General features: G+C 43.4%; 1 protein-coding gene and 1 long non-coding RNA gene across 7 annotated transcripts; one reads left to right on the forward strand and one right to left on the reverse strand.

Annotated features, from left to right (window-relative positions):
* On the forward strand, positions 191-8,908 carry LOC110401043. The gene is made up of 3 exons (XR_002440224.1): positions 191-1,229; positions 3,825-3,907; positions 7,114-8,908. It is a non-coding gene; the product is annotated as an uncharacterized LOC110401043 (long non-coding RNA).
* Positions 2,172-27,352, reverse strand: ZBTB1 (zinc finger and BTB domain containing 1). Of its 6 annotated transcripts, none has more exons than XM_021401636.1 (3): positions 26,726-26,888; positions 15,867-17,606; positions 2,172-5,819 (listed from the first exon to the last, which is right to left on the reverse strand). In XM_021401636.1, the coding sequence occupies exons 2-3, from the start codon at positions 17,584-17,586 to the stop codon at positions 5,809-5,811; spliced, it is 1,731 nt and encodes a 576-aa protein (XP_021257311.1). In that variant the 5' UTR covers positions 17,587-17,606; positions 26,726-26,888; the 3' UTR covers positions 2,172-5,808. The 6 variants fall into 6 exon arrangements, with proteins under 6 accessions (XP_021257311.1, XP_021257310.1, XP_021257309.1 ...); XM_021401635.1 differs by having other exon boundaries at positions 15,695-17,606; XM_021401634.1 differs by lacking the exons at positions 2,172-5,819; positions 26,726-26,888 and adding an exon at positions 27,246-27,352 and having other exon boundaries at positions 11,323-17,606.

Raw genomic sequence — 27,762 nt, forward strand, 5'->3', positions numbered from 1 at the left:
ATATGCATATTTCTTGGATGGGAAGGGTGTCGATTTCTCTAGTAGTCAAACCAGTGACTGATTCATCAGTAAACTATCTCTTCCTGTAATTCCCTGCTACTTCATTCAGCTGATTGTTTCATAGGGAGCACAGATAAGTGCCGGAGCAATACAAAGAGAGTTGGCTGATAAATTCAGCTTCAGGTAAAAAACAGATGTCAATTATTATTTGTATCCTTCTGAGGGCTGTCCCTAAGAACACTAGTCATGCATGAGAACCCTGTTTTGGCATATGCAATACAAACTCAGACACTGTTATTTCAGAGTAAAAACAGGATCCTTGCCTCAAAAACAGAAAAAGATGGAGAGAACAAATGAACCAGGAAATAACACAAAAATACTGATTGGCATAATTAACAGTCTTTCTATCAAAATTAATCTGATATCTCATTTAAATGTATTTGTAATCAAACAGTTCTATCAGATTCAGAAATGAGATTTCTTGAATTTTGCCAAAAGCTTTTAATTATATGTGCCCAGGCACAACAGCTCCAGACAAAACCTGTTTGGGGTGATGGTTCCCTTTGTCCAGTAACTAATATGTCCCAGGTGCAGTTGTACAGATACTTAGATGCGCTGATAACCCACTAAAGAGCTGTTCATAGTGATTGGATTACTGCTTACCCTATTACCACCAGTCCTATGTACTTTAAAAATTTAATTGGAGTTTCACTGTAGTAAATGTGAGGAAAATATCTTGGAGGAGTACGTGAGCATACCATTTTAATGCTAATGATATAAATCATGGGCAATCATGGACAATATTAGGAAAAATCAAAGGATCTGTGGACTCAGGCTACCAAATACTTAATTTAGCCCCCTGCAGAAGTATTTATTTTTCAGATGAGCACAAAGCTGCTGTTTTCTTCTTGTACAACAACACCTACAGGTCTAAGCTGCTTTTTAAACTTTTGTTTCCAACCAAAAATTGATGTGATTTTGTCATCATTGCTCATCTCTTACAAATGTCCTTAGAGAAAGTCCAGTCTAACTAGAGAGGAGAGCCTCTAGAGCCTCATTAGACTTATTCTCTCTTCTCAGCAGAGCTATTACAAGCCTGCTTTTTGTCAGCACTTCTCTTAAGACTTGCAGCACAATTTGTGCACCAACTCATCTCTACAGTCATCTTCTCATATGGGAAGAGCCAGAGGATTTTCTTTTATGTTGCTTCATATGCAGTCATGTTACAGGTGAGCCAAACAGACTGGTTCAGAAATTAGAGAGTGAGTTTTATGCTGAGGTCACAAGTCTGATTTTCCTTTTAAAGAAACATCTGCTGGATTTCCCGTCCTGAATCTACAAGCCATATTTTCCAGAACATCCAGTCAGAACCTCTGGAAGTACACAGGCCCCTTTCTGATGCATTTATTTGTGTTTAGGATCGACCATACACCCGTGTCTCCTGCTTGGCAGTTGTGCAATTTGCTGTAGGCTTTTCTCCATTACACCACCCAGCCAGGGCTGGAGATGATATTTAGATTCCTTCTGTGAAGCAAGAGCTCAGTATCTGGAACGGAACTGAGCACTCAGCCCATATCTTTATCTTGATAACAGGAAGATTTTTTTCCCCATGTATTTCATAAGACAATATAGTATAAAAATAGGTTTGAACACCAGTTACAGTTTAATCAGACGTCAGCTGCTTGGTTCATTAAGATAATCAAGTTAGAACGTTATGGCCTGTCATATACAGGAGTTCAGGTCTGATGATCAGAACATCTTAGATCTTAAATTCTGGAGATTATTAGCTATTTCCAAAACTATCCAGAAAATAGCATAAATCAGATTGTACTGGTGAGTGTAAGTGAATTATTTTACAATACATCACCCAGTACAGAAAAATCTAAGCAACAGTTGTTCCAAGAACAAATAATACTTGATCATACTGCCCTTTCATCACTGCAACTTTTTCATCTTGTTTCTATTTGTGAGTACATGAACGTAATTGGAATTCAGACAAGAACTACCAGTGTTTGAAATGACAACAGATTTTTCTGACAAGGTGCTATTGTGTTAAAAGCAGTAGTCAGTGTGGGGGGAACTATGTAACTTTTTGAGTTATTTTGTATTTAGCTACTTTCACTTTTTGCATGCAGATACTCCTTCATTTGAAAGACAACCACAATTCATGCTTTCTGTTAAATAACTTTTCTTTTTTTTTCCGTGAAAAATAAAATCCGCAAGTCAGTATAACATTTTCTGCAAATTACACAAATGTGTGAGCAGTCACGTGGAAATAGTTAGAAAAGCAGCATATAGGGCACAGTAATGCAGTACTGCCAAACCAGAAGTTCAAAAAGCACAAGTCCAAAGTCCACAAGTTTAAAATTGTGAGCTTAAAAAACACATGTGACATTATTCACCTTCTGGCTTTTTAATCTCTGGCACATTTTCAGATCACACTTGAAGGATTTTCCATGTAATTTTTAGAGGTTTGTTTTTTTTTTAATTTGAGAAATAAAGTAGCTGATTACTCCATCTCACAACAAAAAGTAGGCTGTATCAGACTGATTAGACTCAATAAAATCAAGACAATTTATAACATTGATTAAACCAGCTCTTGATGTTTTAAGGAATAATTATAATTAAGTAGTTTTAAGGCACTCTTATTTATGTGTACTTCTGACAGTTTGCTGAGGTATGACTAAAAGCTAAGGGTAGTATCTCTAACGCTAACTAGATCAACTGGTGCATTGTGCAATTGAGGCGTTCAGTTCTACACTGCTCTTTATAACTGCAGCCTCCTTTTCTAACAGACAGTGCTAGCTCTACTGGGATAATAAAGGGCTTTAAAGCAGCTAGTTTGCAAGTAATCATAGAATCAGATCAGAAAAGGACCTCAGCAGGTCACTTAGTCTGCCTTTTTGTGTCTAACTAAAGTCTCCTTTTTGGCAATTTAAGACAATTACTTCTATTCCTATTGATTGTGGATATGAGAGAAAACTATTCTATTTTTTCTTTGCCCACAGCTTTTACAGATATGAAAATTACTGTGTTTCCCCTCTGACATCTCTTGTGTATGATGGCCTAAAATCGTTCCATCTGTCCTCACAGGCAGTGTTTTGTTGATATTCACCTTGCTTTCTCCTGAGTTCTCTGCATGCCACTTGTACCTTCATTTTCAAGGGCCATAATCAAAACAGGAGACATCGCTCACTCAGGCCTTAGCAGTTCTGGAGGAGCAGATTATACTCCCATTTTGACATCACGATTTTCACCTTTATTTGCAACAGCATGATGTTGCAATCATTTTCAGAAATTGATCCAAAATAACACATACACTCTTTTCAATGGAAATTAAGCAGCTGTTCCTTTACTTACTAGTAATTCCAAATTGCACTTGTTCCTACTAAATAGCATCGTGTTTTCACATCATATCTGCGGCTTGCTAAGATTATTTTAAATTCTAATATCTTCTAGTATACTTAAAGACTAACTCAGCTTGGTCCTGTTTGAATATATAGAAAGGATACTTGTATGCTACAGGTGGTTAGTGAATGAAAACAAAGAATTTTGGCTAGAACAACTGTGAAAGGCATTAATCAGACTATAATTATTGGCAGTAACTGTAAAGCTGGGAAATGACGTTAAGTCTTAAACAAGGAAAACAGTACACCAAAAGCACAATACTTCATACTGACAAGTCAACGTAATTTATCTTTCTGATTTACTTAAATGCTTTGTGTAAACATTTTTGAAGATAACTGAACTATAGCAATGCTGTGAATTTCTCGTTTTATTTGATTGTTACTCATCTCAGTTTTCAATTTTGTCATTCTTACTAGGTGAATGGGAAAAATGCAGGAGCAGATGAAGCTGGTGGTAACTGGAACTTCACCCTGTTGCTGGAGCTGTTATTAACTCGGCTGTAAGATGGAATTAAATAAAAATAATAAACAGACTCGTAATAACATTTTATTAAGGATACTGTATTGAAGCATAGATTAAGCTTTAAAGATGATGAAAATTAACCTGGCATGTCTTCACTGATACTCTACGTAGACTACAAATAATTGCTAAGTTACAGAACAGTCAGAGCCTGTTCTAGATGTCCTCTGCTTAAAAAAAAAAGTTCAATAGTTCAATGCCTATCTTTAGGTGATACTATAAACACATTTACCTTCTCTTCTCTGCTTTGCAGTGGTCCTACTGCGAGGGTGCTTCCTGTTCTCTATGGAAAGGGCATGACACTTTCTATTAGATTTCCCAGCTATAACGAGCCTTCTCCCTGAGGAGTCCCCAGTGGTATCTTGCATTTTCTAGATATTCACTGTCTTCCCCATTGCTCTAGCACCACCACTGCAAGAGGAGTGCCAGCATTCCAGTACTGTACTGTAGACTTTTAAAATTCCTGTATTTATTTTTAAGACGTTTTGTGTTAATACCGCTGGTTCCTTAAATACCTAAACACTGCAAAGTTTGGGGCTCTGAAATCAGATTAAGGAACAACATTCAAAGATACCTGAACATCTTTTCTTGCATTTGTATAGCAACTTTATAAACTCAAAAAGAGTAAAGCAAGCACAGACACATGCCCTGTACAAGCTGCAATACAGACAATATTTTACATACGTCATAACAACAGTAATGAAAATAATGCCAATTATAAATAAAATTGTAGACAGACTCTTACTGAGATAACAGTTATACTAAACAATAAAACATCCTTTTATAGTCATAAGTAGAATTAGTAAGATGCATAACTACAGCAGAATATAGATCAGCATGTTTAGTCTGCTTACATGAATCAATTTGATCCAGTTGTCTGGAGAAGCAAAAGAAATTACTATTTTTTTAAGCCATGCTGGCCCTATTTTTGAGCATTTACTGCATTGTTTTGTTTTGTTTGCTTGTTTGCTTCCCATTAATTTAGCTGGAAAAATTAGGGTTCCTAAATTACTCAAATCTGAACATGAATGCCTGATTCTCTTCTTCAAACCAGCTTTTTCAAGGTATAGATCCAGAACATGGTGCACACTGTGCCCTGTGAAGATTATTGCGTGTTTACTCATCTCCTTGTTGGTCACAATTTTTCACCATCCTTGTAATAAGACCAGAGCACCATTTCTTTACTCTCCACACATAAGCACTGAGCTCCAGGGAAGGTCCTCTTCAGCTTGCATGTGATGATCATGGCAGCAAAGGGAGTCAGGTCAGCTGGATCTTTCTCACCATCCTTTCCTTCCTCAGAGACCCTCTGGGCTCAGTTTTAAAGTTTTTTTTCACCTTGTACTCCAGACTAGAACATTTTTTTCCCTCTAACACTCGTTAGTTTAGCATTGTAACTGTCTGAAAAACACGTGAATTTTACTTCATGAGTACATACTTTTAACTTGAAAGCTAAAAAGTCTAAACAGTTTTTGACAGAAACTCTAATACGCCTCGTTTCATAAAAGCAGCACGGCAGCATATGAATAGCAGATTCTGCAAGCTCATTTCAGTGCAGCCCTTAATGCCTGGCATCTGCCTCTTTTGGCTGTCTGCTCCATGAAAGAGACTTCAAATTTGTTTTTGACAGGTGTAAATAATAGTCACAAGGAAGTAAGTTTTGTAATACAGAGAAGAGTCCAAAACAACTTTTACTGAGTGTTCTAATTTGACTGCTTTGGTGCCTTTTGCGACTGCTGCAGTATGTCAAAAAAGCAAAGGTGGTGCCAATTCAGATCTGGCACACGTGGTTCTGAGTTTTTATGAAATCTTTTGCCGACAGTTCTTCCTCATGTCTTCTCCAAACCTGGTTCTCTCAGTTGTTCAGAAGCTTAGAAGTCCCTATTTCACTACTGCCATGCAGAAAAGAAATGCAAGAAAAATATTAAAAGTCAGAAGCCCACACTCTAGTACTATATTTGCTAGCATGATGTGGTCCCTCCCACCTCACTGTGGTGTGGTTTTGCTCTAAATACTATCCTTCAGTTATATTGAGAACACCCACCACAGAAGGGAACTCTTAAAGCTCTATGGTTCCTTTTTCCTTCAACCCTTACCCCAGCAAAACACAACCTTAAACAATGTTCTGGTCTTGCTTCAGAAACGTCATTTGTTTGTTTCTTCCTCCTTTACTTTTCATTTTCAAAACAGCTAAGGACTTGCTGAAGAAAACCTTTGGTTCCGTAGCCTCTGAGGTTATTTTTGCTACTGGATGTGTAACTTTCCAGCACTGGTTTACGGCTTGGCTTAGCAGACGCTCAAAAATTACACCAGTATTATTTCCCCTCAGCCTGGGCTTCTCATAGCTTGGAACACCCACCACTCTGGAATACTTCTCACTGCTTCATATTTGCCTCTTCACTCATTTTTATTGATTTTACTTGCCTAATTTAGAGGTGATTATTATATATTTACTTTAGATCCCCTGGAATTATTATTTTGGGTTAAGTGCAGCTAAATGATATAAATGTTTGCAATTCCTGTCTCTTTGGACCACACTAACATGACAAATGTGAGCAGCTTTGTATCCCATAGGAACAATTAAGACATTGAAAACACATGGATGCAACTTTTAAAGACAATCCTCTGAGATTTTTTTACATGGTACACTAACTTCTTTCTCTGGCTATGGAAATCACACTGCACAAAGTATACAACCGTCCCACTTTCACATAACTGCTTGCTAATTTACACATTATATTTCTACATGCACTGTAGCAGCACTGGACCAAGTGGCTGCATTTGCACTGCAGAGCAGGAAGGGCTTTAAGGCTGCAAGTGAAGCCAGGTTTGTCAGCATTGTACACGTGCTAGAGCATCCTGAAGGCCAGTTCAGGGCTGAATGTCCTGGCACTGCTAGCTTCAAAGCACTGCTAGTCAGTGCAGCTACCTAATATACTCTTCAAATCTTGGAGGGGAATATATTGGACAGACGCTGTTATCTCAAAGTAGCTCTTATTTGACTAGCTCTAAGGTCACAAAATGTATCTTTTTTGTTTATAAATTAATAAAGGATTTTCCCTCAGGCAATATCAATTTTTAATATCAATGTTTAATATCAATGTTTAATTAATATCAATGTTTAATATCAGTATTCATTTAGATGCTACCCTGCATTTTACAGTCAAATATTTCTGTTACTTGTAGATCGTACACAGCTCACATGGCATGACTGAGATTCTTTACACTGCTTCCCTCAAATCCAGCAACTATGCTGCGTGGGACCACCTCTGAGCATGGAAAGGTGAGCTGCCAGTGAATATTAAATCACATTTTTCTGATGGAACTGCAAAAATACTGTAAATTAGTGCCAGCTGTGGTCCTGTGGTGTACACACTGAGCTATGAATACCAAAGTACTGCTGGTATTGGTAATAGCTCATAGCCCACAGTGAGCTAGATTAAAGGTAAAATGTTGTACCCTCCTTCCAGACTCTAAAAGATTTTAGATACCCTAAAAACAGAAGTAGTTTTAGGAATGCACTGAGGATCTGCTTCTACACTCTTCACACATTAACTGCAGAAATGACCGATCTCAAATAGAAATGTGCACGTTTTAAGTTAGCCACCAGATGGAGCTCATACCTCCCACCGCACAAATCCACGAACATCTGCAAAGTTAAAACACTTCATAGATATTACAAAGGATGCTGTTTCTTCCACTTCATAAAAGTCAGAGGAAGTCTGTGATTAGCTCGATGTTTACAAATAAAGGGGAATCTGGAGGCAGATCAAAGGTAACTCTCCAGATTTGGCATGATACCAAGTTCCTGTACTACTAGCATCCGCATGGGTTTGACTGTCAGATTAAGTGGTTGAACTTAGCCCATCTCATCATGAACTAGCAGTGCTTTTTTAATGCTTAGCATATATATTAGAAATCTGAAGATTCAGCTAGCTAAGGACATGGAAGAAAAAAAAAATACGAAAAGAGAAGCATTCATGGTTTCTTCCTCACCCTACTTTCAGGAATGCAAAGGGGATCTGGAAGGGAACACAAGGCCTGTGGTAAAATCCAAAGGATACCGAACTTCACTAAACTTAAATAGGAGCAGTAGCTCTCAAAGTCTGATGGTCCATTTGTACCATATTTGCTTTTCGCTGACTAGTCTGTAATTCATCCAGGATCTCAGGGATTTTGGCACAGCTCTAACAACTAGGGAGAAAAGCAGATCTGAGATAAAAGGTTGTGGTGTATGAAAGACACTGAGTTAATGTGTATGTGTTTTAAGGGACATCTTTGTTTTGACTCTGTGAAACAAACCAACATAGTTTGTGAGGTCTAGAAGGCCACAGACTATTTCTACTTTTATAGTAGTGCTCTGTTTGAAATTAGTATTTTTATTTGGGTCTAAGCCACACTGAACTCAATCAAATAAACATTCTCCAAAGAAAACTTCCTTTGAACTATTTAACTATTCGTTTGCACAGCAAAATAAATCAGAAAGAACAGTAATATATACTGAGATATTTATTATGTCTTAATTGACATATTTTTCCATTTTTAAGTTACAGTTCACGAGGAGCTCTGTCTTTGTGGCAGAATTGACAATGTTTGCATAAACCAGTTGAATTTAAGTGAAACACAACCCTGCCCAAAAGCAGACTAGGTGGGGCTTATCCTCATACTTCCAGGCACCCAGATTGTGGCTGGTACTATGATTCACAACAGCATAGGTAAATGTACAAAAATGAGGTTTAATCTACCTGATAGCAATGCTGCTCAGAGATCTGAGCTCTCTCCTGGGCTGTGGGAGGGTACTAAGACAACTTTTTCATCTGTTCCCAGGGTTCCTATCCTGTATTCTCCCCTACAGTGCTACAGTATCTTTCCTTCTCCCAAATGAGGGATATTCTAGATTTCATCTCTAAATGCTTCTACTTGGTATAAACAGAAAATCCAAACGGATGACTTTTTAAAATAGCAACCTTGTGACAGGGGAAAAAAGGGACAGCAATGAGGAAAGACTAATTAAAGCATTTTTTCATGTTGGCAATAATACTGGTGCAGAGACTTTGGCAATGTATTGACACTGACGGCACTGTGCTTTACAGACAGGTTAGGAAAACAAGGATTTGCAAAGTCCCAGATTCCCCAGTGGAGTTCCTACTGTCCAGACATCTTGCAGCACCTTGAGGCCTTCTCATTCCCTGTCAGGAGTCTTGGGATGTCTACAGAACCACAAGGCATACTTATCCTTGATCGTCTCATTTCCAAAAAATATATACACCCAAAAAATCTCGATACAAATCACAGTTTGAGTGAAAACAATACCAGCATCAGGAGCTAGTCATTGAGAGGAAAATTCTTGAACAGCTCTGAAAGGGCTAAATTTTTTCTCCCTCAGGAAATGCTAGGAGCAGCATTATTTCTGTGGTTGTAGCTCCAGGAAAATTTACTACAGTTTTAGCAGGCCAGAAGGCAGAGGAAAAGATTAAATCTTTTTGTTTCCTCTGAATGGTAGAAATTAAACTTGTATCCATCATGAGACAGATGTGTATTTTAGAACAAGATAATTAATATGGGGCACACAACCATACTGCACAACAGAAGTATCTTCTGACCTGCAAGAGAATCAAAGATACTGAACGCTTCTGAAATTCTAGGTTGTTGAGATGAGGGGCAGCATGCCATCTACACACAAAAAAAAGAGCAGTTAAAACCTGGCCTCTGACTGTTTGCTCACTGCAGAATTTCAGTATGTTCCTTTGCATACATGAAGATGAAACTTTAAATATACATTTTCAACTACTTATAGGGAATGCAACTAGAAACAGTTTCTCTAAAACTATGAAGCACAATACTGTTTTCCAATGACTTAAATTAAAAAAATACAAGATATTTAAGGAGAAAAACGATCCAAAGAAAGATCCAATAGCATCTCTCTTGTAAAGCTGACAGTGGTCATTTTAGTATACAAAAAGGAACATGGGCTTTGTTTGTTTCAGGGCTGAACACTTATAGTCGTGGCAAGCTGATTCCTGAGTCATGCGCTCTGTTGCCCTGTAACAAATTAGGATTTGTCTTTCTTCACGAAAAAATAAAATCACAATGAATTCCAGAATCGCAGAAGCAACTCTGTAAAAAAGTAGGAGAAGGCACAATTAAAATGTCCTGGTTTTTTGGCATCTCGCCCTTCAAAAACCTCAACCTACTAACATTTCTTAAGAATGCACTGCAAGAATAGTTGAGGAGTTTTTTTTTTCAAGTTGGACAAAAATGCAGAAAACTGGTTTATAGCTACTGAAAACTACAGAAACATCCGCTTTTAAAAACATGTTCCTAATTTCTAGCCTTCAGCAGACATTTTATAAAGTCACATTGGTCATGCTTCATCCTGTAGGTCTTTAAATCTGTGACAAGCTTCAAACCACTTAAGAATTAGGGAGGTCAGAATACTTGATTTTTAACTCCTTCAGATTAGGAAGCACCTATAATTCAGAAGCAGGCACACTGGGATATTAACAGATACTGCCGCTATCCCCTTAACTTTACTCTATTCCTGAGCTTTCAGTATCAGCACAGAGGGCTGTCTCCTGTTACCACAAAATACAAGAGTGCACACTGAGAGAAAGGAGAGTAACAGGGCAGTGTTAGCTGTGCCCAGCTGTGCCCAGCACATCTGGAGCTGCAGGGCACAGAGAGCAGAGGGAGGTGGGAGCAGGTCCCAGCGCTTGGCTGGCCAAGGGGCCCAGCTCATTCCTGGCCTTAGGCCAAGCACACTAACCCAGCACAGAGCGCTGTGTTGTCTATTTCAAGAAAGACGAAGAAAGCTCCAGAGCATATTTGTGGGGTGAGTTGAATGCAGGAAGGTTTCCAATTCTCATAAAGAGGGCAGATAGCATAGATGTGTCTCATGTGTATGTAAGAGGCTGGGCTGCCTTTTTTCCTAATCGGGAAATAGGAGAGGAATTAGGAATACAAGCTTCCATGAGGATGCTGGGGGGAGACAGAGACTTAGTTAAGCAGCTCAGGCCATGCCTTGAGTTCTGACATAGCTCATGTAGGCAAATGAGCTCCTTCCCATCCATTCATTTCTCCCCTCCTGCCACCACTTCTGTTGAGACAGAGAGGGAACTGCAATGGGGAACTGATCCAGCCAAAAAATAACCCCCCACAGAAACAAAAGTTTGTCATTTGATGCTATTCATTGTTAAACCACACAGACATGTGCCTTTTGACAAGGCAGCACACAAGGGATACAAGAGCTGAAACTACCTGGCAGGGAGGAAGGAACCCGCAGCGCTCCAAGGTGACATCATCAGGATCAAACTTACATCCTCAGCAGTAGCTGAGATACACCTGATGTTTTGGTACTGGTGTGTTCAAACACAGTAGTATAGGCAAAGTATTCGCTTTTATAACCATATATTTTTAATATATTCTCCAGGACAGTAGACTTTCAGTCTTCAGCTTGTAATTAAAAAATATGCTGAATTCTATTTTCTCCATTAACTGAACATATTAAATAGTGTAGTCCCCTAGTAGAAGTACAAGTTCTTAGAATTGTGATATTACAATAAAAGATTTATCCATGGACCTGTTAGCTACAAATACTTTTATACACAAATGTAAACATTCTTTGAATTAGCAAGTTGCCAATAAGTATTTACAAGTATACATATATAAACACATATTTAAACATTTGGATATCTCCTCTGATACTGGAAAAGAAGCTTGACAGCTTTTGTTATATTTTAAAGCTCATTCCAGGTCTTTATGAATTCTCTCTTTTTAAGTTTCAGTAAATTCTGAAAGCTAATATCTAGGCTAGCTACTAACAATTCTCAGGGTTGCTGCTCACACCACTGCCAAAATGAGAAAAAAAGCAGAAAAGATCGAGATCCTCTCAAAATAAGAACAGCAAAACACTTTTTAAAAAGTGTCCTTGTTTCTTTCTGGCTACGCTTTGTCCAACGCAACGCACATGCATGTCCAGCCTTAAGGATCCTTAAGTTTTTTAAGGGTCTTATACGCTAAATCTCCACATAGTGCAGGAAGGGAACGGAAAGGAACTATGTTAACGTGACTGAGAAGTACAAATTTGTTAGAGGAAACAGAATTCTGACTTAAGTATCTTTGCTTCCCCTTCTTTATCTTTCAAGTAACAGTAAGACTTCTAGGATATCATAACTGCATTTTTTTTTTTGTCAGATGTGCTTTCGTTCTGTTTCCACAGAGAATAATTTTTCTTAGTAGGAAGGTTGAAACACCATTTCACACCCCCCTGGACACTGTCCCATTCTGTCCTCAGGAGCATGATACCCACCCCTTCTTCTCTGCATACTTTCACATCACTATAAACATTCTCTACTGCATCTATTTGCAAGCAAGGCATCTCATTTATGCCTTAGTAACTCTGATTCGTTCTCATGTACTCCCCAGTCACCTGTTGGGCTATTTAAGTCATTCTGTTATTCTCTGCCTAAATACAAGTAGATCCACTCTAAGCTTTCCTGCAGTGCAGTTCGTGCCCTTTTTGAGCCTTAGTCTGGACATGCATACCTGTGAACACCAAGGCACTGTTTTTGGTCTGTAAGAATGGGAAAAAGAATTCATTCAAGTTCAGTACGAACAACAAGCTTTCCTTTGAAAGGATACTACAATACAGCTTATAATTGAAAAACAAAGAGATTACAGAGTGTTTGTAATGTTAGATAGTTCACATAAATACCATCATTCACAATTCCTAAATTTAACTTCTGCAGTCGACAGGTCTACTCACGCTAGGAAGTTATTTTGGTTGTTCTTTTGGTTAATCACTTTTGGGTCAAGTTCAGACCAATGCACCTTAAAGAATGGCTCTTGACCCTGACCAGAAGTGTCCATAAGTTACTGTTAGCCTTTCTCTGTATTCCAGAATGATCTTTTAGTTTGCACAAGTCACCTCCTCCTTTTCAACAAGATCTTTAATTATTCTTTGCTGTGCCATGCTGTCCTTCTAGCGCAAGCACACCATCTGCACTATTAGTTTGTGCCACAGTGAGCTAATCACCTGGGTTGAGAGCTCTCCCAGACAACACCAGCTCACTCTGGTCTCACAGGCATCTACAGGACTTTATCTACTCCTCCAGGCTCCCCCTGTGTGCTACCTTTGGGATGTTTTCCCCTCTGCTTCCCTTTGCATGGCTCCGATTCTCTCACTGCCTGACCCTTCCAGCTTTTGCCATCCCCCATCTCCCACCAAGCCTTCCCACTCCTCCAGATCACCCTGTACCACGAGGCTCTTCTGTCAATTCCCCAGCACTCTTTGGCTCTCCCTCAGTTCTCTTCGCTGCTTTTCCCAGTTCAGTCATAGCTGATATCTTAAGAGAGAACTTGAACATCAGAGAAATTGTGTGCAGTGTATCACCCCCCAATCTTTCTACCATAGCAAGTGCTTAACTACTTCATCTTTTAAGATGATTGCTACAGGTGGTCAAATACTTTAAGATCCCTCTAATCACCTTTCTACCAGTGAATCCAGCACTGAGAGTGCTACAATAGCCATCCTGGTTATTCTTTGAACTCTCACACACTGAGCTTCAGCCCAGCTTGGGATGGAAAGCGTGTAACAAAATCCTAGTAAGAGAGAAGCTTGGAATTAACTCAAGAGCTGGAGTGCATTAACATCAGCAGTGCTTTTAGTCCCAGTGCTATTCGGGACTCAGCTGGCTTCAGCACCTTCAAGAAAACCTAAGACTGACGAGTTCCAGCAAAATGCTGCAGGCCCACACTGCAACTGAAGCAGCATCTGGGAGAGCCAGCAGCGAGCTCAGGCCTGCAGCCCCACGGCTGGGCCCTTCCCTGCTCCCTTGTCTTGGGGGAAACGCATGTTGAACCAACAAGAGAAATTCTAATTCACATTTAAAACTGAATAAAAACAAGACTACTGATAGTCGGTTTGATACAGATAGATAGATTTAGATATAGTAGAGATTCTGAACTGTTTTAATTTATCTAAACAGTCTTTTGAAGCTCAACACCCCTTTAGTTCCTGAGAAACAAGGGATCAGCTCCTGGCTCCTGCTCTCAGCCCCACCACTGACACGCAAGCTGGTTGAAATAACTTCCCTCTCCATGGCTCAGTGGGAGGCTGCATTACTACGCTGGTTGGTAAAGTGAGATCTGCTGGGAGAAAGTAGGACTAGACTTTATTTTGTAATAGTTTTCCCTACCATTTCATATTAGGATCCTATTGCCCCCCATTAAAAACCATACACTTAACAAACATTTAGACAGCTGGTGACTACAAGTCAAAGCCAGTTGTTCTCTCCAAGGCCAAACTGCCCCACTGAATTGATGTCAGCTGGTACTCAGCAGGATTTTTAAATTCAGTTAAATTAAGAGACAAGCTACATAGATTAGCGCTATGCTAGAATCAGAAAGAAATCTTAAAAGGCATTAAATGTCTTTACATTTATTAAACAAACTCTGCAGTCTTTTCTTGTTATATTCTTGTTGAAAAACAGAACATTCAGAAAGTATCATGAAAACAAGAAACAAAAAATCTAAGGTTGACATGAGCCACACTCCCCCTTCCCTTCCCACCCGAGCAATGGGACTATCTTCACACCCATCCCACTTTTAACTTCCCAACAAAAGCAACAAGGCACCCATTTACAGCTAAGCTGAGAAATGAAGTCTTCAATGCACATTGTAATTCTGCATTCCTACCAATCCACCACAGCAAGTCTTTCCTTGTATATTATGATAAGCAGGTTATATAGACCCAGGTGGATAAGGATAGCCAGCAAAAGGCCAATGTCAGTCATACGGCAGAAGCGCCCATTACAGTTCTGCTAGAATTTCAAGTCTGGAGAATGACCACTCTGCTGGAAACTCCTCAGTTATCATGACATTATCATTAACTCCCTTTCCCTCTGCGCACACCAGTCCAATTCTGCAAGGCTTAACTGAGCCTATATGCTCTGACCACTGGGATGTGAATTTTAACAAAGCCAAGAAGCAGAGGATCGGGACAGCCAGCTCTGCCCTTACAGCGGAGTCAGAGAGCAAAGGATTATTTCTTGGCATTGTTTTTTTCATTTTGAAAATTAATTTGGGGATTATGAACAATTATGCTTTTGCATATTCATCGCTGTGACCTAAAATTTTGACATGAAGAAACAACACATGGAAATATTAAAGCACTCATCTTACGGACATGGATCCGAGAACTGTTTAATAGCAGTCAGTGAAGGGGTAACATTGTGCTTTTAATCTACAGTTTAAAAATAATGATTTGTATATCTACTTAGTAAAACAATAAAATTAAGAACAGAAACTGATATCAGGAAACAGTGAAAATGTAATAATTAAACACATGAAGCTTTTCAAAGCTATATACTTAATGAGCCTAGACACCTACGATTAAGAGGGTCTTAAAAAAATAATAAAAAAAGACTTGTTTTCAATTTTTTTAATTTTTGTCTACTATACTGTATGCCTTGCTTTGGTGTTCTCTCTGCTGCCAACTTAATGCTTTAACAGTATGATTACGCTTTATGTTCTTTTCAAATGCTTGGCATTATAGTGAGATCTCATATCTTTTCTCAAATTAAATTTTGCTCCACATACTCCACATGTATACAGATGAACATCCATGTGCTGCTCCAGTTGCTCATTATTTGGGAATATCTGAAAGCAGACCTGGCATATAGTCTCTCCAGCTGATAAGTGAGATATCATATGCCGTACATGGTCATGTTTTCTGAAGTTTCCTTGATCACAAATGGAACAGACATACCTGGCCATTCCTTTGTGCATATCATTGTGGAGCCGCAACTGGCGCTCTCTTAAGAACTGCTTCCCACATGTCTGACAAACAAACTGTTTTTCCTTGGTATGAACAGTATAGTGTTCCCTCAAGTGACAACGCTGATAAAATCCTTTCCCACAAAGATTGCAGAAATGCTTACGTCTGTGGTCTCTTTCATTCTCTTCCATCATGGAATTCTTGAACAGATCTTGCTCCAGGCAGTTGGACATATGTTCAACCACTAGGTTTTCAGTTTCAAAACGCTGCCCACAATTAGGACATCGGAAAGGACAGGCAGAATGCTTATATAACTGTTTTTTTTGAAGGCTGCTCATTTGGAAATGACTGTCCCTGAAGTCCTCCAGCATGTCTGCAAACATCATGTCCCTTATTTCCGACTGCTCCTCAGGGTTTTCTTCCAAGTCCATTTTTTCCTCGGCATTTCTGATACCGTTCATGGTCAGGTCCTGGGGTTCTCCACAGGTCTGTGCATGATCCTGTAACTGTTTGCCCTTGACCAGTATTTGACCACACTTGCCACAGGCACATATATTTTCTATGTGCTTGGATAAATAATGAGAGGACAAATCCTCCTCAGTGATTGTTAGCCCACAAAGTTCACAGGGAGCGTTCTCCACATCTTCCTGGACGGAGGGAGCTTTCCTGTTAAGGTGGCGCGGACTCTTTAAACACCTTCTTTCATCTTCATCCATGGATAAACGGGGTTTTAAAGTCTTCCGAGCGTTTCTCTTCTCTCTCATCTCTTCCTCAACATAGTACCTGTAAAGTGGCTCTTCCTGCTCATCATCTAGGTCATCGTTATCAGAAGACTCGTTGCAGTCTTTATCTGTCACCTTGATAATATTATAATCTTTCAGCTCGTCTGCAGGACTGTCCTCTGGCTCCATCTTGATGACAATCCTCTTCCTCTCAGAAGCTCGACTTCCTTCTTCGCCTGACGTCTCGGACGCCACCGTGCTGCTTTTCCTGCTTGTAATGTTGGACACGGGAGATGAAGAATCGTCGGCAGCTTGGCTCGAATCCCCTTTGTATTTTTCTGTTTGCGTAGAGATTATTTTAGAAGCAGAGTCCTTTTCATTAAAGTCTATTTTTTCAGCACCGTAATATCTGGCACTTTGGTATGAATGCCTGTTGGTGCACGATAACACGTGCTCATCCAGTAACTTTTCACAGCTAAAACTAAACCCGCAGCTGTCACAGGTGAAGCTCCTTCCGAAGCGGCGTGAGTGGGACACACGCTCTTTTGTGTGAGAGTATTTGGACGTGGTGGTTTTTTTGCAGACATCAAACAGTTGTTCGGGGAAACTGCCGAGCTGCAAAGCTTCTTCATCGGGCTCTTTGTTATGGGATGTATTTACTGTTGAACTTGGCGGCTCCATGCCCCACCTGTTTGTTTCGCTGCCATTTCTAGCAAGCGTGTCTTCGTACATTCGCACGCCAAATATCATTTTATTGTTCTGGGTGCTAGAAGCAGAAGATGAGCACTTTAAACTAGATGAGTCTGTATCCTGTATATCTTCCAGACACTCAGGTACATTATAGAGCTGTAAATAGTTCATGGCCACTTTAAATTGCTCAAAATTGGCAGGGGCGGTCATAATTTTTCCTAAATACATGAACTGCAAAATAAGATCAAAGCATTCGGCGCTAATCTTCATGTTGCTTAGATTCAGCTGGGCCGTAGTGTGTTGATGGTTCATAAAAAACATTCTAAAATAGGAGCTGCAGGCAGCAAGGACTGCTTTATGTGCCTGAAAATAAATATCATCGATAGCAATACAGCAGTCACACAGAAAGCCCCACTCTCTTTGGTTATTTAGCTGCTGAAGGACGTAGTTGCTGTGGCTGGTTCTTGCCATCTTGAACTTCAATTACAGCCCTGCAAAAAGACGACGACATCTGTTAAAACCAAAAAGTGGAATACATTTAAGCGTAGAGAGGAACCGCCGTCTTTTTCCTCTCTACATCTTCCTATTCTCACACTGCTTGTGGTATGATTTCCCGTCTGGACATCTTTGCTGGCAACTACTGTTGATGCCAGTGAAAACATCCATGATCTCATGTTCTCACCACTAGACTTACAAGACCAGTAAACTAATAAACATAACCACCACAACATCAGTTAGAGCAACGCTGCTGGAATATAAATTAGCAAATATATCTCAAAGTCCTACAGCCAAGATTTTCAGATAGGAATTCTGGATGCAGAACTTCAAAAGCTTCACAGGGCAAACTTCTGCAAGACAGCCCCAGGACAACAGCTATACAAGGTGAGCTGACTGTAAGAAACCACCGCTGAGTCTCAGCTTGCCTTTTTCACCTGCCAGACCAAAGGACCTATGATGCAACACATTACTGGCAACAAGGCTGGGCTCAAACTGGTCTTTCCCTCCCCACTAAAGGAAACTCAGAAGAGACATCAATGAAGTATCCACACAGGCTCCATCTACACACTGTTTGCTCTTTACGGCAGCTTGGGGATCTTCTCGACCTTATCTGCAAGACATCTAGCAAACCAGGAGCTGTGCAACTCAGGTGCGTTCTCAGAAGCTCAGGGCTGGCAGCATGTCCCACACAAGCCCGCTGCAGGCGGTCACCAGGCTTGCTGTGCAACACGGACAGCACAGAAGCAGGAAGTGGTGCACGCCATGCCTCCAGCTCCTCTTAAAACCACTCTTTCACTCGATATAAGCAAAACACTTAAATTGGAGACTGGACCAAAAAAAAAACAACTAATGAAGAACTGAAGGCCAGCAAGCCAGAGATGACAGCACTGAGAGATGAAGCCTCAATGAGGAACTGCAAACACTTGAAGCAAAGTTCTGAAGTGCTGGAAGGTGTTATGCATGAAAGGACTAACTTGTGCTAAACAGGACATAGGAAGAAAATGTGCTACTTTTTGTTAACAAGAACATCCAGAAGAAATATACTGTACACGGGAGGCGTCCATTCAACTTATAGAAGATAAACTGCAACCAAGTAAGGCTATTCCCTGCTCACTTTGGAAAACCTTTACTGACACAGATAATGTGTACTAAATAAACAGGGAGCAGGACAGGGTGGTTTGAGAAAACAAAAGAAAGGGAAAAGAATGCCCTAACTGAAAAGAAAGGCCTAAAGCAGTAAGGAGCATTCTTCACACTTTGAAAGGTTATTGCAAGCAATAGAAACAACAGTAAGAGATTTGAACACATGAGATACAGGCTAGCGAACAACATGTATAAACTTTATTTTATGACTCCATGAAATGCATGAATTGATTCATCACTGTTCTTTCAACCGTCCAAAATGTGAACAAAATACAGACAAAAATGCTCCCTGGTTTCTTCTTATCCCCTCCCCATCATCTCCCTGCCAGCTCACACCTATCTTCTAGCGACTGGAAAATGAGCAGAGAAATTAAATTCCACAATAAGCATTGAATTCACAAATCAGAGGTGTTGCCTGGGCTGTTAAGTAGCAGACCTAACATTAGTCACTGTTCTCCTTCATTCCACAAATGACTGTCATGGAAAAAAATGCTTTCAGGCTCTCTAGATGAGGAAATGCTCATCGCCACCCAGCAATATTCTCTACTGCCAATTCTACAGCCCTTCGTATGGACCACTATCAGCAGAAGACCTTATCTGGCAATGGGAATCTTGAGATTTGGTTAATCATCAATATAAATTGATGATTAACACTCAATGACAGCTGCTCCTCTACCCTCAACTTATTCCTACAACCTTAAAACTCAAGGTAAGCACATCACAACTCTCTGTCCAGTTTGGCCCAGTGATGTCCACTACAGAAATGCAGCTTGTTACGTAAAATCCATTTAATGGCTTTCTTACTAACTTGCAAAAAGGTGAGAAGACGCAGTCTAAGATGCCACTGCCCTTTCGGTGTGAACTTCCATCAAGACAAGAAAAGGCTTAGGACTGCTAGAGGAAGAAGTCAGGACAGCTTATGTTAACCTTCTTGTCCTCACAAAGCGACAAGCTTAAACTTTTCATCTTCATTTTCTGCATACTGAAAGTCTTCCACTATGCCTTCCAATTGCAAAACAGCAGCGCAAGCAGCAAGGTCACAGACACCCGCACACACCTGCAAAGGGACATTTCAAAACAGTGGGAATGATCTGGCAGTCACTGCAGTGACGGTGCACAAACTCATTTTCTCTAAGTTTCCTTCTTCTTTGAAAAAAGTGAAATACATTTCCTCTTTTTGACAGAGAAACTCTTGCAGAGCTTTCGGCACTTGAGCCCTGATATGCAAAAATAACCCAGCGGTAATGCCTTTCTCCTACTGCGGCTTTGTAAAGAACCAGCCCAAGCATGAGCTAGCTGGGTCAGGCCGGCAAGGTGCTCAGATGTGTACACAGCCTCCATCACAGTAGTACTATGAGGAGGCATTAAAATAGAGAGCGTTTGAAGTTATCTATGTTAATGAAAGCACTGGCAGCCTTCCTCTGTATGCTGTATTAACCTGCCGTGCGTAACCATATATTTACAGCTGCCAACACTTCCCACTATGAGAGCCTGTGTTGGTCTATTTAAAACTTTGACAAACTTCAGCCACCAAAGGCAAAAGTTTCCCTGTGAATTGCTTGCTTTGGACTTTTTTTTTCCCAGAAAATTTCAGTTAAAGCAGTTCCAAAAATGAGGTTAAGAAAAAGCTTTTGTATATCTAAATTACTGTTCTTTCTTTAAAATTTAAAGAACTTTCTCTTGCAAAATCTTTGAAAGGAGACTTCACAGAATTGCAGGGGTTGGAAGGGACCTCAAGAGATCATCGAGTCCACCCCCCCTGCTAAAGCAGGTACCCTACAATAGGTCACACAGGTAAGTGTCCAGACAGCTCTCAAGTATCTCCATAGAAGGACACTCCACAACCTTTCTCTGGGCAACCTGTTCCAGTGCTCCGTCACCCCTTCTGTAAAGAACTTCTTCCACACGTTTGTACAGAAATTCCTACGTTCAAGTTTTAGGCCACTGCTCCTTGTTCTGTCGCTATGCACCGCTGAATAGAGCCTGGCCTCATCCATTTGCCTCCCACCTCCCTTGATGTATAAACATTAATCAGATATAAACATTAATCAGACTTCATATGGGACAAAGCGGCATGTCTTAGAGATGTTCTTTGTCACCACATAAAAAGCTGCCCAAATTTGGCCAAGAGAGTAGCTTAGACAGGAGGAGGGGAAGAAGAAGGTAGAAATTATAGATTCGTTCACACTTCAGACTGCTGTGTGTTAGTAACATTTCAGATTATAGCCTCATTGAGAACATTTCATCCTCATACAGCTCCTTCATATACAGAGGGCTGTCCAAGCCATCCCATCCAGTGTGGAAACCCCTTTGACTGCTGTGTGCCACCTCCACTCACAGACTGGTGATAGGGCTCACTGCGCCAGGACGTGCCACTGCGTTCCAGCATCCCTGGCAGCCAGAAGGGAACGACACTTGGCTCTGACTGATGAGAGCCCAGCAAGGAGTGGGCTTAGTGAAACTGAGCAGAGATTAGAAAGCATAAGGGGAGGTGAAGGGAGAGCTCAGGGAGTCATCAGGAGGGCAGGGTGGGACAGGCTGAGCTGAGAGGAGGGGTCTGGGATCAGGAACAACAAAGGGCAGAGAAGATGGTGCACTGAGGATCAACATGGGGGAGGGAAACCACCTGAGCAAGGGATTGGGAAGAACCAAAGTGCTAGAGCAGAAGGGAAAAATACTGAAAAAAAAAAAATATATATATATATATACACAGTATTTTCACTATATATATATATATATATATACACACACACACACACATATATATATATAAAAGCACAGATAAATACATGCTTTTGCTGGGCAACAAGCAGAAAATTATTACAGCATGCACCCATTCAGGGCTGGAATTGACCTCTGAATTCTGCCATTCCTTTCCTATTAAGAAATATCACAGGTTTGTTGAAAAATGTCCTCCCATCGAGAGCAAGCTCTCAGAAAATGATCCTTTACCATTATTTTGTTATTTTAATTGCTAAAATGTCAGAGATTTGCATTTGTCACCCATGTGGGTGGTTCAATGTTGCAAACTATTTTTGAAATTTTCTTTGGAAAGAAAACAGTCATTAGAACAAAAACATCTTTTTTAAAAGAAACCTAAGGTTTCAAAGTTAAGCACATACACAAGACATTAATTAAGCTAAATTCCAGAGCAGCAGTCATTCAGCAACCTTTTATGTACACATAGTAGCCTTCCAGCCCTCCTCTTACCAAAGGCTCCTTTCTTTGCTGGGCTCACCCTCTGGATCTGTCCAGGGGATGGATCCAAGCAGCAGTGCTCTTCATGCATTACAAGAAGAACTGAAGAACACGAAGAAAGAATTACCAGACCAATCTGAAGCTATAAATGGTCTTCATCCCTGCTCATTTGGCACAGGGTTTGGAGGAGGTGAGGTGGATAAGGCAAGGAGAAGAGGAAAACCTCACAAAGACCACTGCTTGGAAAAGAGCACCCCATTGCTGCCAGTGCCGGGACAAGTCATGTCAACCTTAGGGATTTTGGGCTTGCTCTTTTTCAGATGTCCAACACCGTAATGCAGGGAAACCATTAGCAGTACCTAATACAAACAGGAGCTGCCTGCTGTGTGTATTAAGCATTTATCATCTTGGAAAATTAAAGCTCTACACATACGAGTTTGTCAGTCCAAACATGTATTTGATCCTCTCTGACTGCTTCCTATTTCAGAAAGAGATGTGACCACTTGCCTGACCAGCACACTGCATTTATGAAGCACCCAAACGCTGCAGTCACAAACATCACAGGGAGGTCCACCAGGCACCTACATCTTCAGCAATGACTGATTTGTGCAGCAAGCACAGCGATGGGCCACGCCATCAGCAACACTGAGTGATGCACAGGTGGTCTGAAAAAGAACGTACTAGAAAAGGATCTGATATGAAACTGAGAAGTGTAGATGTTTTAGTCAGGTAATTTCAGTCTGACCCTCAAACTCTAAGAAAGATAAAATGTATGTGGAGACTAAGTGTATACTTTCACACAGCAAAGCTTTGATTCAAGCTGTTTACATGCCACTATGTTTTTCTTTTGAATCAGCACTCAGGTACAATTACAACCCAGATATTATCACCAACAAGCTCAGCTGCACTACTACGCAAACCAAGTATGTTGTTTAGAAGCCTAGGACCAGAAAGAAAAGGCACTTACTATACCTCCACACTTTTCTTTTTTCCCCTCACATTTTTAGTTTTAAAACATTTCAGAAAATTTAAGACACAAAAGAAGTCTTCAAGCTTTTCCTTGTTAAACCTTTAAGAAACTCTGCCGAAGTTCTTTTACTAACTTCTCTGTCTTTAAGAAAGAAGTACCACGAGGTTCAAGATTTAGGAGCCTCTTGGCTCCTAAAATTAGTAGGTGGTTTTCAAAACCCAGCATTTCCACTGCTGAGCAGGCAAAAACAGACTGCTTACATGCTTAGTTGCTGGCTGCTTTTCTTTGGAAACCAAGAGCAGGCTGGACAAAAGTATAATAAATGAGTGGAGAATTTGGTGTTAATAGAAAACGAGACTGAAAAACCTCAAGAAACCAACGCCCAGTTAGCCAAAGAAATGGGAGCCTGGGCAGCAGAAAGCAAATTCCCCATCCCATTCCTCAAACTGCATCTCAGCCTGATGCGGGCTCCCAAGAGCTCTCCTCCCTAAAGAATTACTTTGCCTTCGTGGGTCCAGATACTCCACCAGAGAATGCGGATTCCTAAATGACAGCATCAAGACACTCAGGAAATATCCTACACCACGTGTCCAAGCTCTGTATGCTGTCTGAGAAATCTGGGCATTCAGCTGGTACGCTGCCTACGGAGCTGCTGACAGGCAACAAGTTTTATCTAGACATTAACAAGAGGAAGCCACTGAGATTGCCATAGCACTGCAGAGTCCAAGAAAGTACTCAGTTTACACAAACTTTGCAAAAAAGACAAAGAACACGAGGCCAGGTGACCACTGTTCATCACAACAGCAGGTATGGATAAGATGCAGCTTATGCTGCAAGAGCAGGCTCTACAGTCGTGGATTCAAAGTTATGAGAATTCCCTGCACTGCCAGGGAAAGTCTAATTAGGCTCCATTACTTGGATGAGCAAGGACTGGCTATAATTTATCCTCCTCCCATAGTCCTTCCATTAGCTGCCTTCAGGCACACGAGCTATGAAGCTGCCTGCCACGATGCAGATACTCATCTGCATGCACATCCTGATGGCTGAATCAACTGATGTTAAATGCCCTGTTGCCAATGTATGGAAACAAGCTTCTGCTGATACCTGGGCTAGATCTGAACCAGGGAAAGGCAAGGAGCAACAGTGGGAGCCATTCGTTCCCCCATCAGTTCGCAGAGCTCTCCAGTGACACAGCATCTGAGTTCACAAATGAGAAACAGCCCTCACAGTTTGACAGGTTTCCACTGTCAGATGCTGAGAATCAGTTAAAAGGCATCACGCAGTCTTAGTAAGCACTCACCTCAAAAGATGAGTAAGAAGACAGGAAAGCATGAGTAGCTAAGCTAGGAAAACAGTTTGAACTGAAGCCCTGGAAGATGCTACCTCAACTTCAGGTCATGTCTACGGAGGACAAAGTATTGCAGAGAGCCGTATGCAGTGTTTTAAGTAATTTGCCAGCCACTGAGGACTGCTCTATAAAGTCACAGTCACCATTTACCTGATGCTTTTACAACTTTAAAAGGTGGCGAGGCAACACGGTAATGATATGTTAGAACGATTTGTGGAAGAGCATCCTGACACCAGATTTAAGCCTTGCATCTGCCTGATGAGTCTTTATCTGGGCTCTCTGACTCGCCCTGTTAGCTTCAGGAGGCATCTTGGCGCTCAGCCCTCCCCCAAGACCCTCAGATAAAGATAAGTGCCTTCCAGACGAGCATCCCTGGCTGATACAGGCTGTGTACCAGCACAACCGGGCACTGGATGCACACGAGTGAAGGGGAGTGCCTTGTGACACGTGGGTCAGACTACGTGCTGACACCTTCTGATCCTATATGCTTTGAAATGCATTGTGGCACATCAAAAAACCAAACTGCTAAGGTCTCCATCAAATGAGGTGAGTTTAATATAGAAAAAGGCAACTGCTGGTTAATTCTAGAGAGCTTTGCGATGGCCCAAGGTGCACAAAGAATTACCAGACCAATTTGAAGCTATAAATGGTCTTCATGCAAATCGTGTCAGCTGTGTCTGCAGCAGAACTTGGTGTGTGGTGTTCACTGTGGTGTGTTCACAACCGTGGGGCAACCACTGGTCAAAGCTTCTTGACAAACACACAGCGGGTTCTGTAGCGGAGGCCTGGGAGAAGTGCAGAGGGCCAGCTGCAGCCTCTGCAGGAATGGGCACTAGGGCTGCTACCAGGGAACTTTCACCATCTCAGATCAGAGCAGCTTGTTTTCCCACGCAGCAGGTAAGTACCTACAAAGGATCCCGGACTTTCAGTCCTTTCCACTAGTGATGGAAATCCGCGAATAAAGCACTTACCCTCACGCACTCAAGTAAGAAAGCACCTGAAAGCCCAGAGTAAGCTCTGGAGAACACGATATGCTATGCATACGCCATGCGTGCTCTCATCGTAATTACTGCCAATTCCCCTGCCCGTGACAAAACTGAAGATGTGTGCCAGCAGAGCTGAAGCATCTGCTCAGCTCACGGTCCTACCCCACACAGCCCAAACCTCCCTGCTCCTGGGAAGCGGGGCTTTCCAGCGCTCCGCCAAGCTCCCCATGCAGCACCAACCCACAGCTCCGCTCCCCAACCCCTGCTGCATCCGTACAAACACCAACAAGTTGCCAGCAGCACGCAACCAAGGCGACGTGCTGCTCCGGCCCCACATGTGCCACGGCCGCAGCTCACTGCGCGGCCACAGAGGGCCCTGCCCGTGCTCCGTGCCCACATGGCCCTAGCCTGCCTTGGGAGAGCTTTGGTTTCTAATTCGGTGAAAGAGAGCAGCCCCGCTCGCGAGGGCTGCGCGGGTTTTTCCAAGAGCTGCAGCGAGGAATGTTAAACAAACACCTTTAATTAAAGGAATGTTTGTTTAATGTAATTAAATGCCTACGGAACGCAGCGCCGCTCCAGCCCCGGGTGGCTCTGCAGTCTGCGCCGCGCGATGCCGTAGCGCGGGGAAATCACGCAGCGGCAGAAGCCGGCAGCCAGCTCCCAGCCACCGCCGACGTGTCGAGGATCGGAGTTAGACCAACTCCCACAGCACAGCGACACAGGAGCGCGGCCCCAACCCCGCAGCACCGCTTCCTCTCCTCTGCTCGCTACCCTTCCGTGCGGGGCGCGCTGAGGAAGGAGCCCTACGGCACCGCTGCCTTCGGTGCCCAACCGCTCCCCCCATCCCGGCCGCCCCCCGAGCGCACCGCGGGCCGCTGCCGGAGGGGTGGGGTGGGATGGGGTGGCGCGTTCCCTGCGGACTGCGGCTCCGCTCCGCGCGAAACTGCCGCAACTCAACTTTTCACTTAAAAAAAAAAAAGGAACAACAACAAAAAAAACCCCAGCAGAGCACGGAGCGCAGGAGAGCCGCGCTGTGAGCACGGCGCTTTAACGCAGCCCCGAGCCCCGAGCGCAGAAATCCGGCCGCCGTGCCCTTCTCGCCCCGCACCCCCCCTCGCCCCGCGCAGCATCCGCCGCCCCGCGCCGCTTCCGTAGGGCCCCTCCGCGCGGCCCCGCAGGTGGAGCAGAGCGGAGCGGAGCGCCGCGCGGCCCCGCACCGGCCCGTCCCTTCCCGCCCGGCGCAAGGTCACGGCGGCGACCGAGAGCCGGCCCGGGAGCCCCTACCTGGCAGCGCCACTATGGCGGGCCGGGCCGGGTCGGGCCACGCCGCGGCCGGCGCCGCTCGGCACTTCCCACCTCCCGCCGCCGGCGGAGCTACCGCCCGCTCCCCCCGCCCGCGCCGCTCCGCTCCGCGCCCCGAGCTCCGCGCCGGGCCCCTCCGGCGGAGGGCCGCGCGGCCCCACTTACCGCGGGGCGAGCCGAGGCGAGGCGAGGCGAGGCGAGGGGGAGAGCCGCCCGCGCCGCTCCCGCCGCTGCCGCTGCAACAAAGGACTTCCGCCCCGCCGCGCCTGCTGCTGCCGCAGCGCCGGCTCCGCCGCGACCGCACGGAGCCGGACCCCTCCCCTCGGCGGCCGGCGGCTCCCGGCCCCGCCGCTGCCAGCGCTGCTGCGCCGCGCCAATGCCGGGCCCGGCGGGCGGCTCCCTGCCGCGCTCCCCTCTCCTCCCATCGCGCCGCGGAGGCGGCGGCGCCGTGCAGGGGCGGCCCGCGCCCCCCTCCCTACGCGCCGCGGGCCCGGCCTCCGCCCCCACCCCCCCCGGTCCCTCGGGAACCCCCCGGCGCGCAGCGGGGCCTCCCGCGGGGGTGGGGGGCTGCCCCTCCGCCGCGCCCGCCTGGAGCCGGGGCTGCCCCGTGCGCGCCTTCGCGGCCCCCCGGTGCGACAGCTGCCTTGCGCGCTGCGAGGGGCCGTAAATAACTGGCCCCCCTTACCACGTCGCATGATACTGTATTTCTTTTTTTTGCAGAACTTCCACCCGTTGACGCCTTCACTCCTGCAGCTTCACGCTGACGCTGGGAGTGTCACGCATCCACACCGCTTTTAATCACGGAACGGCACTTTGGGTTTTTCTTTCGTTTTTTTTTTTTTCCCTCTCAGTGTTTTCCCAGGCCCTTTCCCCACCCTCCCCGAGCCTCTCCAGGTCCTCCCGTGCTGAGCACTGGCATTACATGGAGCCCCTGCTACCTGCAGGGCTGCTGGGTGCTTTTGCCGGGCTCTGTGCCGGACATTCGACTTTTCCACCCCAAAGGGCCATTGGCTGCTCTGTGCGGGAGCCTCAACCCACAGAGCTCCATCGGTTGGAGGTGGTCTCCGGAGGTGCCATCACTTCTGCGTTCACCGCAGGTACCCAAGGAATCACAGAATCTTTACTGTTGGAATGGACCATGAGGGTCATCTAGTCCCGGGAGCTCAGCTCCAGATGGGCAATGCCAGCAAAAGATTTGATTA

This window comes from Numida meleagris, chromosome 6 (genome assembly GCF_002078875.1).
Source record: "Numida meleagris isolate 19003 breed g44 Domestic line chromosome 6, NumMel1.0, whole genome shotgun sequence".
NCBI classification, from domain to species: domain Eukaryota; kingdom Metazoa; phylum Chordata; class Aves; order Galliformes; family Numididae; genus Numida; species Numida meleagris.